General features: G+C 36.8%; 1 protein-coding gene across 1 annotated transcript in view; it reads right to left on the bottom strand.

The window, feature by feature from the left end:
• Positions 1 to 1160: 1160 nt before the first annotated feature.
• The window catches only part of MAN1A1 (mannosidase alpha class 1A member 1), a 65392-nt gene continuing 47863 nt past the window's right edge, over positions 1161 to 18689 (bottom strand). Inside the window, exons 6-12 of the mRNA XM_020802159.3 lie at positions 16364 to 16487; positions 14571 to 14664; positions 12268 to 12383; positions 10797 to 11016; positions 8464 to 8636; positions 4258 to 4373; positions 1161 to 2827 (exon numbers count right to left, since the gene is read on the bottom strand). Of these exons, the coding sequence (XP_020657818.3) occupies positions 2704 to 2827; positions 4258 to 4373; positions 8464 to 8636; positions 10797 to 11016; positions 12268 to 12383; positions 14571 to 14664; positions 16364 to 16487 (967 nt within the window). The 3' untranslated portion in view covers positions 1161 to 2703. The remainder of the gene's footprint in view (positions 2828 to 4257; positions 4374 to 8463; positions 8637 to 10796; positions 11017 to 12267; positions 12384 to 14570; positions 14665 to 16363; positions 16488 to 18689) is intronic.

The raw sequence follows: 18689 nt of genomic DNA, 5'->3' as shown, positions 1-18689 counted from the left end.
CAGCATGAATTTCGTAGCAAAGCCCCAAAGAACAGTCATTTCTCAGACAAATATGCAGGCCAACTTCTCCCTCCTAATTTGTTCTCAGTTCTTCAGTTGCCACAAAAGATTCCTCAACTTTCAGCTTTCAAAATTTGGATAGTTTGTAGGAATAAGTGTTGTGATTTGGCATGAAGAAGCACAAAAAAGAAAATAGTAAAATCTTATGGGGGAAAGGAAAGGGTATGAGAGAATTATTGCTTGTGCTCTCTATTCATATTGTCAATCACATATTACATTCCTGTGGCCCAATCCTGTATGCAGCACTGTGTACTAGCACAAAATCAACAGCCCAAGACTTTCCTGTGAAACCATCACGCTATAATGGCGCCGCATCATAGCTAATGCATCCTGTTAAACTGTATTACAGCACTGTGTAATGTTATTTGCCACTACTACAAAGCAAATTATGCATGCTGCAAACCCATAGCACTTAAAGTACTCTCTGGGTGGTTTATAATTTAATTGTGCAGGCAGCACATTGCCCTCACCCCCAGTGAGCTGGGCATGCAATTTACTGATCTTGTACAGATGGAAGGTTGAGTCAACTGTGAGCCAGCTACCTGAACCCAGGATTGAACTCAGGGTGTGAGCAGTTTAATCACTGCATGATAACTGGTTAAATTGACACAGATTGTGTGTAATCATTTGGGTTCTATCTTAGTCACTTTATCCACCTGTCTAGTAAGTCATATTCATGGGCTAAAACATATGGTTTTCATATTTGACAGTGTAACAAATTAACAGCGTTTATGTGCTGAAGCCTCCTTAATGGCCACCACTATAACTACATGCTGTATAATGCTATATGTAGTTCGAAGATTTAAGACTGTATGGGCAAAATCTGATTTCAGAAGCAACTGGACAACTGATACAGCTTTAACTATTTCTGTCTTATTTCTCATGTTCCCTTCCCTAAATTTTCCACACTTCTAGAAAAAATTCCCTATGGTAACATCTCTGATTTTCACTCTGCTTTCTGCACAGAACTTGGTGACTGGCCATACAAAATTACCCCAAGTAGATGTGGCTACTATCACTCATTAAAATCATACTGCCCACAGAAGCATTCCCAAAGAAAACTGTGAAGAAAAGAAAATCTGTTTCATAACACAAATGGATAATATTAACCCATACTTTAGTTGTTACTTCTACTAACAAGGGTACAGAATAGAAACATATACATATATACTGTACATGAAGCACTTAAAGAGTTTCTAGCTCTCAAAAAGGGAATTCAAACTAAAATGTGGATTTCTGAAACATGGTACCTTTGAGATCAGTGGCGTAGCATGGGTGGGGACATAGGCAGTTGCCTTGGGAACTAAATTCTTAGGTTTGCAAAAATTCAGCCCTGCCATGGAGCCATAGGGTGAGGTGGAGCACATAGTGAGCCTCACCTTCCCTCTTCTGGCTGCGGCTGCCTTGTTGCTCTGTTTCACCCCTCAGCAGGTGGCAGCAGAGTTTGATTATGGCCATGTGGACCTGCCTCCTGGGAAAGGGTGGGTTGGAGGGTGAAGGGCAGCCTGGAGCAACCTGACCTCCCCCCTGCATAAACAGAGTGGACGGGCCTGGTGGGTCACATGGAGGGTCCGGTGGGGTGAAGGGGCTTGACTGGCACCAAGCTCCCTCTCCTGTCACTTCCCAAGGTGACCTCAAGGGTGGCACAATACTTATCTTGCCTTGGGTGCTGGCAACTCATGTTAAGTGACTGGGTGTCAGAGAACAGCAAATGGAATGTTACAAAAAAGCAATAATAAGACTTAATATTTAACTAGCCTGCCTCCATCTTTAAATAAAAGAAGCCTTGAAACATATTGGATTCCACATACTCAGTCAACTGCATGACAGATTACAGGCTTATAGGAATACAGTTTTTGCTTTTCAATGTAATCTCTACTGAAAATGCAACCCATACTAGAAGAGGTCAGTCTAAAAAGCTATGTCCAGATGCTAGCTTCCACATTCTTGATTTAGTGGCTCCTTGTGAAACTAGCATAGGAACAGAAAAGTTTAGAAGCAAATTTACCAGTGATTAGGTTTGATTTGCACTTATATTTTAAAAGTATATCATAAAAGGGTTTCAAAATCCAGGCTTCGTCTTTCAAGATGAGCCACAGCTTAATATAATAGAGTGTGCACAGATGAGATGAAACTGTTCTTGTATAGTTTTTCATGAACAGTATACTTTTTAAAGTATTCAAATTACCAATTAATGATAGACCCGCATAAGAAGAGGCTGTCACAGTTAGATTTGTCTCTAGTGATCAGACAAACCACATTAACATAGATTAAAAAAGAAAAAGCTCTTCATACTTAATTCTTTATGGCTTTTTGCAACACAGCAAAGTATTACGGCTTAAAGCAGACATCTCCTCATAGAGGAGGGAAGAATTTTGCAGTCAAAAACAAACAGAAAACAGAAAACCTCACTGTTCTATCTGGCCAAGCATACACTGTGGCCTAACAAAATATAGAGATGACAGGTTAATATTTTTTAAAATACATAAATAAGATTAATTGTAATTAGTGACTTTCGGTCCCTTGATAAAAACTTTTTATAGGTAGACATCAGACTGCAAAAAAACTGGTTCAAAACTCAAAAGTGACAACTCTGGAATATTAATAACTGCATCATATGCCCAAACAAAATTTAGCATTATTTTATTTGCTTTTGCTTTCACCCTTTTCTTCCTTTGTGAGAACTGGGAGAGGGTGTGCCTCGGTGTTGAAAACCCAATTTTCAAATGGAAGAAGATCATCTTCAGAGAATAATAAGTACAGGTACCTGGCAAGGAAGGGAAAAAAGGATTATTTTATACACTCTAAAATCACAGATAAAGGAATAGTAATGAAATCATTTATACTTGTATCTAACAAATCAACTATCTATATATCAATAATGGTACAATGAATTAGATAATCTGGAGTGTTAAAGAAACAGCTGGGAAAACTCTGCCTGCATCTCTGTTGAATTGACTCAGATCCCTTCATAAATCAACCTATACGCAAATATGAAAGTGATTAGTATGTTACATGAAATATGCTTCTGACAGCATTTAAGAATGAAATGTGCAGGTATTGTAGCTCACTTCAAGATACTGCCATTTCTATTCAAAATCTCATTCAGTCACTCAGATGGTTCATTTGGAATGATGTTAACTTTATCTGAGAAAGACAAATTTAAATAGTTGCTTATAATGTTAATGGAAGTTACGGTTGTTATGTGCTGTCAAGTTGAAACCAACTTATAGCAGCCCTAAACAGGACTTTCAAGGTGAGATATTTAAGGAGTGTCCAGTTCTGCATCCCCAGTGAGTTTGAACCTCCCAAGTCCTAGTCTGTCACTCTATCCACTACACCACACTGGCTATCCCTGAAGTTAGTTACCTTTTATTTTTATAAATAAAAGATTATTTTATTTCATTTTTATCCTTCAGTCAGCTCCCACCCAATCTGTTTTCCACCTGTCTGTTCACCTGTGCTGTATTCAGTTCAATAAATACTACTCCTTACATAAACATAATTGAAAAACCTCAAAGCACTTCTTATACATTCTTAGCAATATTCTGACATCATCTGCATGTTACAGGGAACAGGGCTGAAACTCGAGACAAGGTAACTAAAAGCAGGTTTATGGTTCACTAACATGTATGTGTATCATCTACATCCCACTTTCCACTGAGCTCAGGGCAGTGGACATCACTTTGCTACTCATGTTATTTTCACAACAACTGATCAAGACAGGTTAGACAGAGAGAAAATGATCAATCTGAAGCCTTCCCTGGTGTTAGTCCATACACTGGCCACCTGTCAGTTGTCACAGGCACAAGACCAAGAAACTGCAGTCTAAGCCTGGCTTTACTTCAGTCTATCCTGCTTTCACAGTCATCCTTTCTTTTTAAGCCTGGCCAACTTCACTGATCTGTTTGCTGAAAACCTCACCAGTACTCCCTGAAGTTCCTATTCTAGTCCTAAAAATCTTCACTACACCATCAGGATTCTGACACCAGCCCAGATGAACACCACTTAATGGATCATGTTGTCCTCAGAGACCACTTAGGAATTGTGTGCTTCTGTTAAGCTTGGAATGTGCTTCATCCTTTTTCCTCCTACCAACTTCTACAACATTTTTTCACTGTTTGCTGTCCATTTCCACAGCCCAGGTGAAGAACACTAACACTTCTCTCTTCTGTTTCTAGAGTTTCAGTTGCTTACTTGAGTGTTTCTGAGAGGAAGAAACTCTGCTGCACATCATCATGGCTTTGACGGCTGCTGTAAACATCCCTAACACCAGAATAGCCTCCATCTACTCTGCAGTATTTTTCCAATGCCTGAATTTCAAAACGGGAAAAAAAGGTTACAAGTTTTTTTAATAAATATTTTTCTTTAATGAAAAACACTTCCAGGGTGGTTGGAAGAGATAAAATAACCAGAATAGCAGGAGATGAAAATAGTGAGATGAACACAGTTTAGGATTGTTCTATATATTTATAATGCTGATTAGACAATTAAGGTTTTGAGAGCATGATGGATCTTGACATTAACACCAGAAGAAGAAACAGGTGCTCAAGTTTTTAATGCCGCATTCTTCAATCTTTGCCTATTATAGGATTATGCAATACTTACTAGAATTGTCAGCATTAAATTTAATGAATCAGTAATTAATTAACCAAGGCCAGGAGAGATTTACGAAAGCAAGATAATTAAATGATAATCTTAAATCATTTTAAAGCAGAAAGAAATTCAGAAAATAGATTTTTTGAGAGAAAGGGAAAGGACAGGTTACTTACCTGCAACTGTATTTCTTCAAATGGTCATCTGTGAATGATACTTCTGCACATGCACAGATAATCTTGGGAACATTCTAGAATTTTAACTTCTCCCTTCAGGTAATACACCTGTGGAATGGTTGCTCTTCAATTCCCTCCATCAAATGCCACTCAATAAGTGGAAGAAGTGGAGGTTATGTGAATTCACAGATAACCACTTGAAGAACTACAGTTACAGGTAAGTAACTGGCCTCCTTCTATGTGATCTATTGATTCACACACATGAGTGACTTTAGAGATCGTGTCAATGGCCTTAAGTGACTGTTCCCGCAGGAAGACTTTTAATCTTGACTCTGTTCTTAAGGCTAACTTTCATGATGTTTTGACAGATTTTACAGTTCTGGGTCTGATGACCCCCACCCAGACAGGTAGAGGCACTTCTTGTGGCTGTCAGTGCATCGTGCTGCCACAAGAAACACCTTGTTTAAATGGGGCCTTAGAGACCAAAAGCAGTGGCAAACAAATGACAAATGTCAATGTTTTATTTTTAGAATAAGAAATAAATGAATGAACTAAGTGAAGTTAAATGGTAGGAGAGAAAAAATCCGTATAACTGACAACATTTGAAGAGAAAATACTTGGTCCAAAGAGCCCAAGAGACTGCCAAATCACTGGTATGGGGGAACTGAGAAACAACCGTTGAGCGGACAGGTATATTAACTGAAGGGGCAGTTTAAAGCTCTAGAATGTTCCTGAGATAGTCTACACAGGCACAAAAGTACCAATGTGTATGAATTGAAGAGACCATGAAAAAGAACTGATAGATATATTGGAGGATGGTAACTCACTAATTTGATCAGTTAAATTGACAGATAGGTTCAGAACAGAGAGTCCTCAGATTCTGCATCTCATCTCATTATCCTGAAGGGGAGGGATAGACTTGTATATACTTTTAGACACCGCAACTTAGAATAGATTTTTGGAGATGTAATTTAAATGCCCTTAGGCCTGATTAAGGGTACTCTCTAGAAGAGGGCATAACAAGAACCGAGGTAAAATAAAATAGCATCTATACACGAAGGCATATATGGGAAATTATTTAAAGATAATTCTAAAGAACTACTTGGGTCAAATACAAAATTCACAAAATTCACACAGCATTGTCTTGGCACACAGTATCAGTCCCTCCCAAGGTGGTAGGTTTTTAACTGCAATGCAAAATAAAATAAAATAAGTGGACAGAATTATATTAAACTCTATGATTATAAAATTAGTCTCATAATTAAGAAACTACTTTTAGAAAACTCAAAAACAGCAGAAAACACTAGCAATTTCTGATAGAAAAAGATTGTTTTTTGCCTTTTTAGATGCTGAGAAAGCTTCTGATGGGGTAGAGTGTTTTTTAGATAAAAGATCCTCGGAGAATTCGCTTTTTGGAAAATGTTAATTACGTTAATATTTTGTATTATTTCAACTTCCATTTGCACTACCAACAACTATGAGACATCAGATTTTTTTGAGGTAGAAGAGTGCACTTGAATAAATCTACTGGAAGAAGCAAAAACCACAATATGCAGTAGAATTGCTACAGAATAGACATTAATAAACATACTCACTTTCCTGAAATTTAAATCTTCTGAGAAAAGTGGTAGAAGACTAACATGTATTATGGTATATAAGCTGATAGATGTTGGGAACAAATATTTATTAAGTAGTTTGCAACATATTGGAGATTGTACTTCAGATGAATGTTTCCCCCCCACCCCTCTCTCTATCTGTCTATCTAATAGAGATGGCCATGATCCCTTTGTTTGGTGGTTTGGACTTGTTTGTTTACTGCTGCAAACAGGTGTTTGGCTCACCCACTCAGAAGCAGCACCTGGAGGATGCAGGACAGGGAAGCTAGGATGCTCCCTCTGAGTGGGCACCTGCCAGATGGGGTGGGGTGCTGTATTGCTGAATACCTGTTGCAGAGGTAAACAATGTACCTACCTCTGTTATATAATATTTATTAAAACATATTTCATGATGAGATCAATATCCATTATTATTGTTTCTATTTAAGCCAGGAGGAGGAAAGTATTTTGGCTTTGTGGGCCAGTTTTCCCTGCGGACCTGCTTGGTAAGTGGGCCAGATGATACTAAAGGGCATTTTGTTCTGAACTTTCCCCCTCTTATCACCTGAATCCAATCACCAACAATATTTTTCTTCATTTCTCCCTCAGCTTCAAAGATATCCTTTCCTGCATCTTTTTGGTGTCCCATAGAGTAGAACCGGATTAGACTCCTGTTGCTGTCTCAGATCACTGATCAGAGGCAACAGTAGGATTCTCACACATGGATGAAGTAGCCTCTAGAGACCCTCTGTATGCTAGAATGAGACTGTCAATGGACTGAAGGCCCTTCTCCTCAATTTAAGTGGTATACTATCAATTGCTTGTGTGAAATGTATATCGTTCTTCAAAGTGAAGAAACTACCCATTATAGAAGGTTATTTTCATCAAGGTATTTCTGATATATATTTAAAGAAAGAAATTTAATTTAATTTAATTTAATTATTTATTTGATTTTTATACCGCCCATCTGGCTACCAAGGCCACTCTGGGTGGTTTACAAATGCAGCAATACAAGCAATAAAAGAGAAATAATCAACAACAACAAAAACAAAATATAAGAGTGTGGCATCTAGCCAGGTCATGAATATTAATATGCTATATGCATGAACCAATGAAAGTGCTGGAGAGGTGGAGTCATGAGATATAAGATTCTCTGCAGCAGCAGGAGGAGTTGAGATTGGAGTTTTACGGTTTGAGAGTTGGAGAGACTGTAGTTTTGGAGCTTGGGGTGGATAGAGAGAGGGTTGGCAGTTGAGGGTGGATGAAGTGGGATGTTTGGTTAAGGTACATTGATTGTACCTTAATCACCTGTAATAATAAACAACTTCTATTTGGTTCTGTTTAAAATGACACATTGCCTGGACTTCTTATTATTAATAATACATAATACTGATGTAATCAATTGGTCGCAGCCACACGATACATAGCTTGTGCCCTTTGATTGGTGAAACAACCAAGGGACAGGCAGGAACATGACAAACTGGTGGCACTGCGCTGGGATACGAAACATTCCAGTGAAAAACTGAATGGTCTTGAGTTTGAAGGTATTCCTAGCTAGGAGAGGTTAGGATCTGTGATAAGAAGTGGTTACCTGTTAGAGTCTTGTGGAAGACTTAGTTTCGGGGTGGCTGAGCCCAGATCTGGAGAATCCTAAGATAGGGAAAATACTTACTCAAGAGAAACCATTTACCTCCGGATTTACAAGACCAAGAGGCTAGCTCAATATCTGGAGCTCTGGGGGCAAAGAGCAGTGGAGGATGGAGTGGAAGCCTAAGTCAGGATAGATCTGAGGTGATTATAAATGCTAAAAGTAAAGAAAAGCTAAGCAGAAAGTTGTTTTTGTGTCTGGAGAAAAGAATCGCCTAGACAGGGAAACATTGCGGTAAGGGTTGTGAGCTTGGAAGTAGCCGAGGCGAGCTGCTTGGAAAAGCGCAACCTAGTTATGATTGGTGAAACAACCAAGGGACAGGTGGGAAAGTGACAAAGAGCTACTAAAATAAAATCCATTAAGATAATAACAGAAATAAGTACATTACCTCTACAGCTTCCCAGCCCCACTGTCGATACTTTGGGTCATGAGTGAATCGCCACATGTACATGTAGGTTTCAATAACTTCAGGCCTCAAGATATAGTATTTTTCATTCTGTCTGGTAGCAATTGCCTCCACTCCTCCATCAAACCGGAAGGCTTCTGGTCCCAGTTTCATGCCTAGACACAGTATTAAATCTCTTATTGTTGGCATGGGTACTATGGAATTTAAATACTTCATAGTGTAAAACCACCATATAAATGTATGTGAAAACTATTAACTTTTTACTATTATGCATAAATATTTTATAGTTCTAAACTCAAACATTAAATCCATATGCGACTATTGTACAAAACTCCAATCCTTTTCCCCCGCTAAAAACATTGTTTTGCAAAAGCTCCCAATAAAACAATCACATTTACCCTATCATATTTTATTGACATCCCTAGCAGGAAATAACACAGAACAGAAAAGAACCACATATGGATATATGACAAAATTAAATAAAATGTCCCAAAGGCTGAATGCAAACCACACAAATGGATTCTTTCAAGCTGAGGATTAGCACGAACATTACTGAACAATATATATAGCCGCCTAGAGTGGTTGTAACTGACCAGATAGGCGGGATATACTGTAAATAGAATGAATGAATGAATGAATGAATGAATGAATATACTGAGAAATCTGAAATTTTCTTAGAATATTTCTCCAAATGAGATTACCTACTCTAAGGTTTTTCTGAAAATGAAACATGTACTTAAGAAAACATTTATCTAGAATTTTAAGCTCTTAGCCAACTCTTGACTAACTGGTCAAAACAGAAAATGACTGAAATCCAGTATTAAGTTCAATTGAGGGAAGACCTACTGAATAAGTGGAGATTTGAAAAGTCAACAGCTATGTAAGTTTCACTGACTCAGGAGCCTACTCTAGTGCTACTTAATACTGGATTTCAGCCAGTATGACAATATTGACTAGTGGTTATTTCAAGCACAAGAGGATTTAAAGAAACAACAAACCAAAATAAAAAACCATATAAAGGAACATAAAAATAAACACTTCCTTGATGGGATGTTACCTCTGCTGTGGAGCCCCTGATACAGTGGGGTCTCTACTTAAGGACAATCCAACTTAAGAACAGCTTCATTTGCTAAATTTTGCTTCTACTTGAGAACAGAAATCCAAGATAAAAACAGGAAAAAAACCTTTCCTGCTCTTTTTTTAACCTTAGGTCATCTTAGGTTAAAAAAAATTCTCCCCCTAGTGGTAGAGTACGTATTAACCAGCTTTGCATTAGTTCCTATGGGAACTAATGCTTCAATGTACGAACACACCTCTACATAACAAAAAAACAGCCAGAACGGATTAATTGGTTTTCAGTCCATTCCTATGGGAAATTTTGCTTCAACTTAAGAATGTTTCAACTTAAGAACACCATTCCAAAATGGATTAAGTTCTTAAGTAGAGGTTCCACTGTAGTTTCTATGGACGGAAAAGAGCAGATACAGATTAAATGGTTTTCAATGCATTCCTATGGGAAATGCAGATTCAACATAAGAACTTTTCAACTTGAGAACCACCTTCCAATACGGATTAAGTTCTTAAGTAGAGACCCCACTGTATCTTTGCAGAAAGCTATGTGGATATAAATCAAATTACTGTTTTATCAAAATGCAGCATTATAGGGAGTGCCATACACTAATTGAAGTTTCCTTCCTGCAGATTAGTTTATAAACTAATGGCAGCCTAGACACTTAAACTCATGTTAGCTGTCAGCTTCGAGACAACAGGAAGTTTTGAAAATGGCAGACTACCAGAACAGCAACATAGCCACACTCACTTCTCATCTTGGCTGCTTGGAATCAGCAAGACCCTGGATGCAGTTTCATCCACCCCTCCCTTACTTAAGACTAATATTAAAGAAAATGGATTTTCAGTCAGAAGCAGTAGAAAACAGACTGCAGGCAGCTATACCACATTTCTTCCACTTTTACCATCTGACCACTTTGGCGGTAAACCTGACTCCCCCAGAGACATGAGAAGGGTTACCAACAGAATTCCTGCTACATTTATCTGAAAGTAAAAAGCATGCTGATGTGGGTCCCAATATCATGGGCAAACTACTCTCAGAAGGCTCTAAAATGTCTTCCCTCTCAAAAAGATGTGAAGGCAGGAATTACACATTTGACAGAATTTCAGCACTGAACTTCTTAAGCCAAACATATCAACCAGGCAGGAAGCAAGCAAAGTGCACAATACTAAAAGTTAATTGTAGAAGAAAGAAAGTTGGAAAGAACATTCTAGGATAAAGCTACTCAACAGTTTATAATGCTTACTTGTACGGTCATACGATTCATGACATGTGCGGGCAATTTCAGCACCAAGTTCAATGTGACGTCCAGTTTTATCAGCTGGTGCTCCATCTGCACCCAGAACAAACATTCCTCCAGCAAAACAAGTGAGGTGGCCCATTTTGTGTTCAAGCAGGCCACCCTTCCACTCAGCAATGTACATCAAACCAGTGCTAGATTTCCTGATGAGATGGGTCTCTATAGACTGGTAAAGTAAAAATTTAAGTTTGTATTAGGTTGCAGTTAATAGACAACCCCCACCCTGAATTACTCCCAAAGGTTGTGAGACATCAAGACAGGCATTATATGAAGAATGAGTTGCTGTCCTGGTAGTGGAAACTAGCTAACTACCACGTGGACAGAAGCACTGTGCACAGTCTCTGGCTTCTTTGGAGTCTGGCCTTTGTTAAGGAATTTGACAGAACTGCTAAAGAGATGGCAAGTTGACTTAATAGGGTATTTTTTCATCGCAGGCCAAGAATTACATTTAGTGCAATATTATGGGTCATGACACTTCTGTGTTTAATTTATATAATTAAATGACTCTAAAAGCTATAAGAACATCGATTAGAATATATTTTAATCACAACAGCCAGCACGAGGAGTTTTCATAAGTATTGATTTATTTATTGTTTCTTCCTGTAGTGATGATAAACATGTTTTTAAATATAATGTTGGCATCTTGAATAATAAAAATGTTTTAATATACAAGCTAGGGGAAAATCCTAGTGTCTCATAATGCTTCAAAACAAAATTTTAACTAAATTCTTCAATCTTCCATTCAATTCATACAGATTTTCCCGTTTTGCCAAGCAGGAGAAGAGAGTGAGTTACATGTTTTAATACTGCATCTCTTCTGGCAAATAAAAAGACTTGAGCTAATCCTACCGTTGGAATAAACTGAGAATCTGATCTTTTGCCATTGGCATATAATCAGTTCACTATGAGGCAAAGGTATGCTGTCCAAGCATCCAATTCTGTTTTCCATTCTTAATGTTGGATCCAGACTTCGCTTTTAACACACAGAAAGTTTCTATCCATTTATAGGAAACTTTTGATCCAGTTGACAGATGTCACTGACAGAATGGGATCACAGGACTTGCTTTCCCCTCCCTTTAGTGCTATCTCACTTAGTGTTTCCCATAATAATATAGAGCAATTTTTGGAACTTCTGGGGAATTGAAAAAAAGCCACTTCCCTCATCCCAGTCCCTGAGAGATTCTCCTAGCATTGGAAACAAAGTTTGGAACCAACTTACAGTATAAGTAAGAAACAATAATAATTCATGGAATAGGATACTGAATATTAAATAAAACCATTGAAAATATTTTTAAAGGAATTCATATTCAACATTATTTAATGCTGAAAACATTTTAAAATGCAGACAACGAAGCATCTTTCTTTATGAGCAATTTTATATTAGATCATCTTAAGAAGATTTATATATCTTATTTACCTGAACTGCATCATAATACATTTGCTTGCCTTCTTCATCTGTTTTATCTGACATCAGCCATGCCTTAAGCAAATATTCATAAAAGCTATCTCCAAGTCCTCCAATGGAGACATGATCTGAAAAGAAAAGTAAGCAGATGCTTTATAGTAATTCCATCTTCAATTTAAACAGACAAGCACACCTACCCTACATCTGAAAGATGGTGAACTGGAAAGTAACTTTCATTCCAAAGCCCAAAATCTTTGAAAATACTTTCAATCATTTTCCAGCACAAAGCACTTCATGTGAAACAGATTTTGCATGATACACTGATTCTTTATAAATGCAGTTACACCTTGCTATTCCAAAATATAGCACTCTTTAGACATGAAATAGCTCCTTCTATTTGGCTTATTTATCTGAACTCTTTCAATCCCTCCCTGAAATCTTCTCACTGGGCTCCTGTTTGAGGTAAATTACTGTATTTTTATTTTCTTTATGGAACCAACTCATAGTCAATGCAACATGCATAGTCATCTGACTTTAAATGGTGAACCAGTCTAGAAGTCAGATCTTAAATCTGTAAAATAAATTTATAAATACACTGCTGCTCTGAATGAAAAAGAAGTAGGATTGCTCATGTACTAAATAATTGTAGCACCAAATTCTATACTTATTAGTAGTAGATTCAAACTACTGGTTGTATCAGTTCAAAGTGAACCTCCAGCACAGTATGATATATTGCAATCACAAAGCAGTACAGCACTATCATTAAATGCTATGCTCAAAATGCTACTGGTGTTTTCCACATGCTTAAGGTCATCCGCAGCAGCATTGTTCATGTTGCGTGATTGATTGTGCAACTGCAGAAGATAAGGACCCCAATGGACAGTCAGAAAACGGTTACTGCTGCTTGTGCACTCCCCCTTACATTATCATGTAAGGCACCAGGATTGTGGCCTATATCAAATGTATTCTTTTGGATACTCGATAATTACAAATTTTAAAAGGACATTTACACTGAATATTATACAGGATCTGTCTATAGGATATAAAATTTAACTTTGCAAAGTTGTCCCTTTGAGTTACAGAGCAGTACATTAATTTTCTTCTTGCTTTTAAAAGTTATTGTTCTAAAAGTAACACCAAAGATGTGGATGCTTTTTTTAAGGCTGGAAACTATAGAATAATGTAGTTATAAGAGTCCTATAAGGCCATCGAGTCCAACTCGCTCAAGGCAAGAACCCAGATCAAAGTAAATTTCACAAATGGTTGTCTAATTTTCTCTTGACTGCTTCCAGTGTTGCATTGCTCACCACCTCCCAAGATAATTGGTTCAATTGTTGTACTGCTCTAACAATTAGGATGTTTTTCCTGATATTCAACTGAAATCTGGTTTACAAGCACACATTTTCCCCCTACAATCTGTTCACCTTGATAGTGTCCTTCTTTACCCATCAGCCTGTGATCTGGTATTTAGTTTTCTTAAATGTTACCTTTGCTATCCTTTTCCAATGAAATGTTCTGTGATGGCAAGATAGGATTGTTAAGAACTAACAAAACTGAAGTTTTTAGAAGTATATAAATACCTAATTAATTACAGGAATCTCTACAATACAAAGGGGAAGGATGCTTTCTTTGGAAGAATGAGCGCGATGGAAGGCTGATCTCTGAACAGCAACATTTAAATGACCTTTCCAGTTTCTTAAATGAATTACCTCAGAAACTCCTGACATTTGCAGACTAAATAGCAGAAACAGAGTCTCATCAATAATAAGTCTTGCTATTATACCTATTATTGCTAGAGACAAATCTAATTGACCCATGACGCTGCAAATCACTTTCAATTTACCAGCAGAGTAAAAAAGGCTAAATAAATTTATAGGAAAAACAGCAATAAAATCAGTAGTGACTTTTAGATATCTGGTGCTGCTAACTAAACAGTAACAGAACACATTTTGCCCCATTCTGGCTTATGTAGGCTTTCCCAGTTTCCTGTGTTTCAGAGATAAATTTTGGGAGGCTTTCAGTAAAAAGGGTCACAACATGTCCATAAATATGCATGTTTTCCATCATATGAACATTTTTAGAGAGCTACTATTTCTTGCCAACAAAATCATTACTACATTTAAAGCCATGGAAATTAAACAAATGCCTTCATATCTCCAAAAACATATCTGTTGTGATATTTGGTGCAGAGCACTTTGTATTAATATTTTATACAGAAACAGAAGTGATGACAAAAGAACAGAAGGCCTGCATTCAGAACATAAACTCTAGTGACTACTAAAAACAGTGTTTGCTTTACTGTCCCCTGTACTTACGTTGACCCCACTGGCCGCTATTAGGATTTAGGTAATTAGGGTAAAGACCTTCTGGTTTATCCAACCGGTTTAAAACTTTGCGAATGTTCATAACCTAGTGCAAAACAAAAGTTCCGTTATTGTGCTTCATTTAAACATATGAACTTTTAAAAAAACTAAATATATGCTAAGCAAGAATTTCTTTATAAGTATTGTAACATAGCAATTTAACTACTAGTTTGTAATCCCAATTATGGTGAAGGACACTGGTCCAGAGATCTTTTGTGAAGCCAAAGTAATGGCTTCCAGTTAGAAACCATGTTCTTTTTAAAGAAAGCAAACGCATGTTCAAGCCCTAGAAGCAAAAATGTGATTGTTGTTTGGTTTATGCAACATAAACATATGCGAAGAACACATTTGTGGAAATAATCTTTGTAGGCTACTCTCCACGCTCAAAATAATTATGAAGTATTTTCTGTGATCCAGCAACCAGTTTCAGCCAATGTCAATAACACCACTGCCACTGGAACAATAACACTGTAAAAGGCTATCTTACTTGGAACAGCACATATTTTAAGGAAATATCTATGAATATCCTCGGTGCTTGGGAATGATCTGATATTTAAGGAATTAAATTCAGCTAGTGATAATGATAACAAAACAAGAGTGTAATAAGATTAATAATAATAAAATAAGGTGCCATAACAGGTAGAATGGAACTGCAGCATGATTTAGGCAAGCCTACCTCATGTGAAACAAGTTATAGCAAGATATAAAAGAATAATTGTCGTGGGTTTTTCGGGCTCTTTGGCCATGTTTCTGAAGGTTGTTCTTCCTAGTTTCGCCATCTTCAGAGGATAGCACTCTGTCACCTCTGAAGATGCCGACCACAGAGAACAACCTTCAGAACATGGACAAAGAGCCCGAAAAAACCACAACAACCATTAGATTCCGGCTGTGAAAGCCACGAATACATACAAAAGAATATTTGTAAAAATCTCATTACAGTAAAAGTCTGTATTACATGAGTGAAAAGTCAGAATTTAACACTGTGCACAAAACTAAATACAAACACAATGAGCAAAACTTTTTATGAAAACATGTAAGGCATCAGTTAAACATATATAAATAAGAAAAGTGTCCATCAGATTAAAATCTGCTTCATCAGGAATCATGTTTAGATTCCAAAAATAAGGAAGAAAGGAAAGAAGGGAAAGGAAAGATAGTTTGGAAAAATAAAGTTACCATCAAACTGTTTTTTTAAAAAGGCTCCTGCCCTGTCGTTATTTTTGTTTTTGTTACTGGCACTGGTTTAAACTGGTAGCTGGGTCACAGCAAACATTGTGTGGCTATTTTGAGTGTGCGGATACTAGTTTATACTAGAATAAAACAAACCAGCTTCCCAGGGAACTCAGTCCTCTTCTCAGTCACATAGAAGAGGAAAAGTGTTGAAACATGTTAGCCTTAGTCTTCACTTGGGCTTGCTCCAGCTAAAGCCCATAAAGCTAAACCCTGGCTTGACGTTATGCACATACTCTCCCAATATTTCCTTGTTTGTAGTACAAAGTCAACCTAAATTACAGAACAGAAGCTCTTAATCTGTCACCCAAGTGAATAAACTCACTCTAGTATGTAGGAATGCTATCAAGTGATAGCCTTTTCAGAGAATTAAAAATTAAAATGAACTGAAATTCTAGACATTTGAGAATAGTTGATCATACTCTCAAATTGTGGCACTACTAACTGCAAAAAACAAAACACACAAACAAAAAAACACAACCCCCCCACAAAACCCGAACTTGTTAAAATCTAACCTTGTCAGCAAACACTGGATTACCAGACAAGTAGCTTAGATGCATAAACTCCAAATGCAGTGTTCCAAATTCTGCCAAAATGCTGCTTCCTCCAGATGCCCAGGGCCAGTTTCGACCAATGCCACTAAGAATAAGAATAACTGTTTCATCAACAACAATAATGATGGAAAGTGAAGTGCAACTGAAACATAAGATAATGCTAATATCACATAATGTTCAGCAGTGACAAAAGGAAGCAGCAGGTACAGTGGGGTCTTGACTTGAGAACTTAATCCATATTGGAAGGCGGTTCTCAAGTCAAAAAGTCTGTAAGTCAAGTCTCCATTGACCTACAGTGCATTGAAAACTGATTAATCCCGTAACAGGCCGTTTTTGTTCCATTTTGGTTTTTTTCTGGTCTGTAAATCAAATCTCAATCTGCAAGTCAAACCTAAATTTTGCGGCCAGAGAAGTCTGTAACTCAAAAAGTCTGTAAGTCAAGCCGTCTGTAAGTCAAGGGTCCACTGTATAACACAGGGATAAGTATAACTTTCAACCCTCCAAATGCTGCTGGATTCCAACTCCATCACTCCTGATTGTTGGCCATTTGTGTAGTCATGAGTTCACTGATATTTATTCCCATGTGCACAAAATAAAACATCCCAAGACTATAAACAATAAAATCTGTGCTAATATCCATCATCAGTATTTGCTTGCACTTTCAACAAAAAACATACTATTTGTTCGGCTTAAGCAAATTAAAGTCATGACACAGTAACCACAGTAAGTGAACTCTTTACATGATAATGTATTGATGCTGAAGAACATTATTGGATCAAAACTTGCTTGTTAACAAAACCTCCAGCTCCAGTGAGATCAAACCTAAAGCTACAGTTAGAAAAGTTGAAATCTTTCTTTATGAATCTGGTAGGAAAGTTTTAACAAAGCAACTTTTACTTTACACTAAGAGTACAGTTAACAATACGAACTTCCAAAACAGAAAGCCATCAAGGATTTGAAGCAGAAAACTATATCTCAAAAAATCACAACACAAAATGTCCAAGAAAATAAACCAATGAATGCCATTAAGGGTGTAATCAATAAACTTCCTTTCTGGACTCTGCTGAGCATAATAGAATTCAAGTTGGTTTAAACTAAATTGAGCAGAGATGGACATATTAACAGAAGTTTTGAAAGGCAATTCAATCCAAGAAGCATCTAAAAAATGGGTCCCTATTTATTTATTTATTTATTTATTTATTTATTTATTTATTTATTTATTTATTTATTTATTTATTTATTTATTTATTTATTTATTTATTTATTTATTTATTTATTTATTTATTTATTTAACTTATATGCCACCCACTCTACCCAAACGTGGATCCATTCTATAACCTGAAAGCCAAATGTGATAATTTTAATACAAAATAGTCAAATAACTCTACAGTAGTTGGAATTATATAGGCAACTAACAGACACAAAAGTCTTTAATATAATGATATATGATTAAGTACAGATAATATGTGATAATTTATAGTATATTTATTCCCTGTTATCCAGTTATTTCCCTTTACCCTTGAAATAATTAAAAAACAACAACTAAACTAAGCAAAAGGGGACATGGAAGGAGCATCTCCATAAAATGTGAGGACTGTGAACGCATTCAGGCACCTCTAGGCCAATAACAGCACCCTGTCAGAAGCATCACCGGATTGCTTCTGATATGAATGATGAAAAAGAACTGAGCCAAGAAATTTTGTTTTTGCTGCAACAGGCAGTTCAGAGATTGTCATGCCTGAACATCTCCCCAAGAGCACTACAGAACTTCATAGACCACTAAGAAAAAATCAGAAGATTGTGTTTATCACAGCTAGCATTAATCCTAATTTGGGGTTAATCCCAGATTAAAAGCAAACAGCCATTCACAATCTTGTCAAAGTTCATCTGAGTATCAAGGTATAAGTTTTTTCACTATTGCAATAATTCCAGGCAATATCAGCTTGTCGAATTCCACAAGTTTTATTTATATACATAGCTTCTATGTTCCATGAGCACAAAATACTTCAAAAAGTAACAAATTAACATGTACAGAAAACATTACATTTATGAAGGCTGTAGGCACAAATGCTTAAAATTAAATTGCCATCCAAAAGTCTTAAAACTATGAGGAGCTGCAAACAGTATATTCAAAAACAATACTTAAGTTGTAGGCAGAACTTGTATCATATTTGAATCCAAAATTAAATAAGCTTATATCTTAAAAGACACATTGAAACAGCGGAGAATACTTCTCCAAATTAGAGAATACGTCCAGAATACTTCTCCAAAATCATTAAAAAGTAAA

This window comes from Pogona vitticeps, chromosome 1 (assembly GCF_051106095.1).
Source record: "Pogona vitticeps strain Pit_001003342236 chromosome 1, PviZW2.1, whole genome shotgun sequence".
Lineage (NCBI taxonomy): Eukaryota > Metazoa > Chordata > Lepidosauria > Squamata > Agamidae > Pogona > Pogona vitticeps.
Note: the sequence above shows the minus strand (reverse complement) of the source record. Positions and strands in the feature narration are given on the sequence as shown.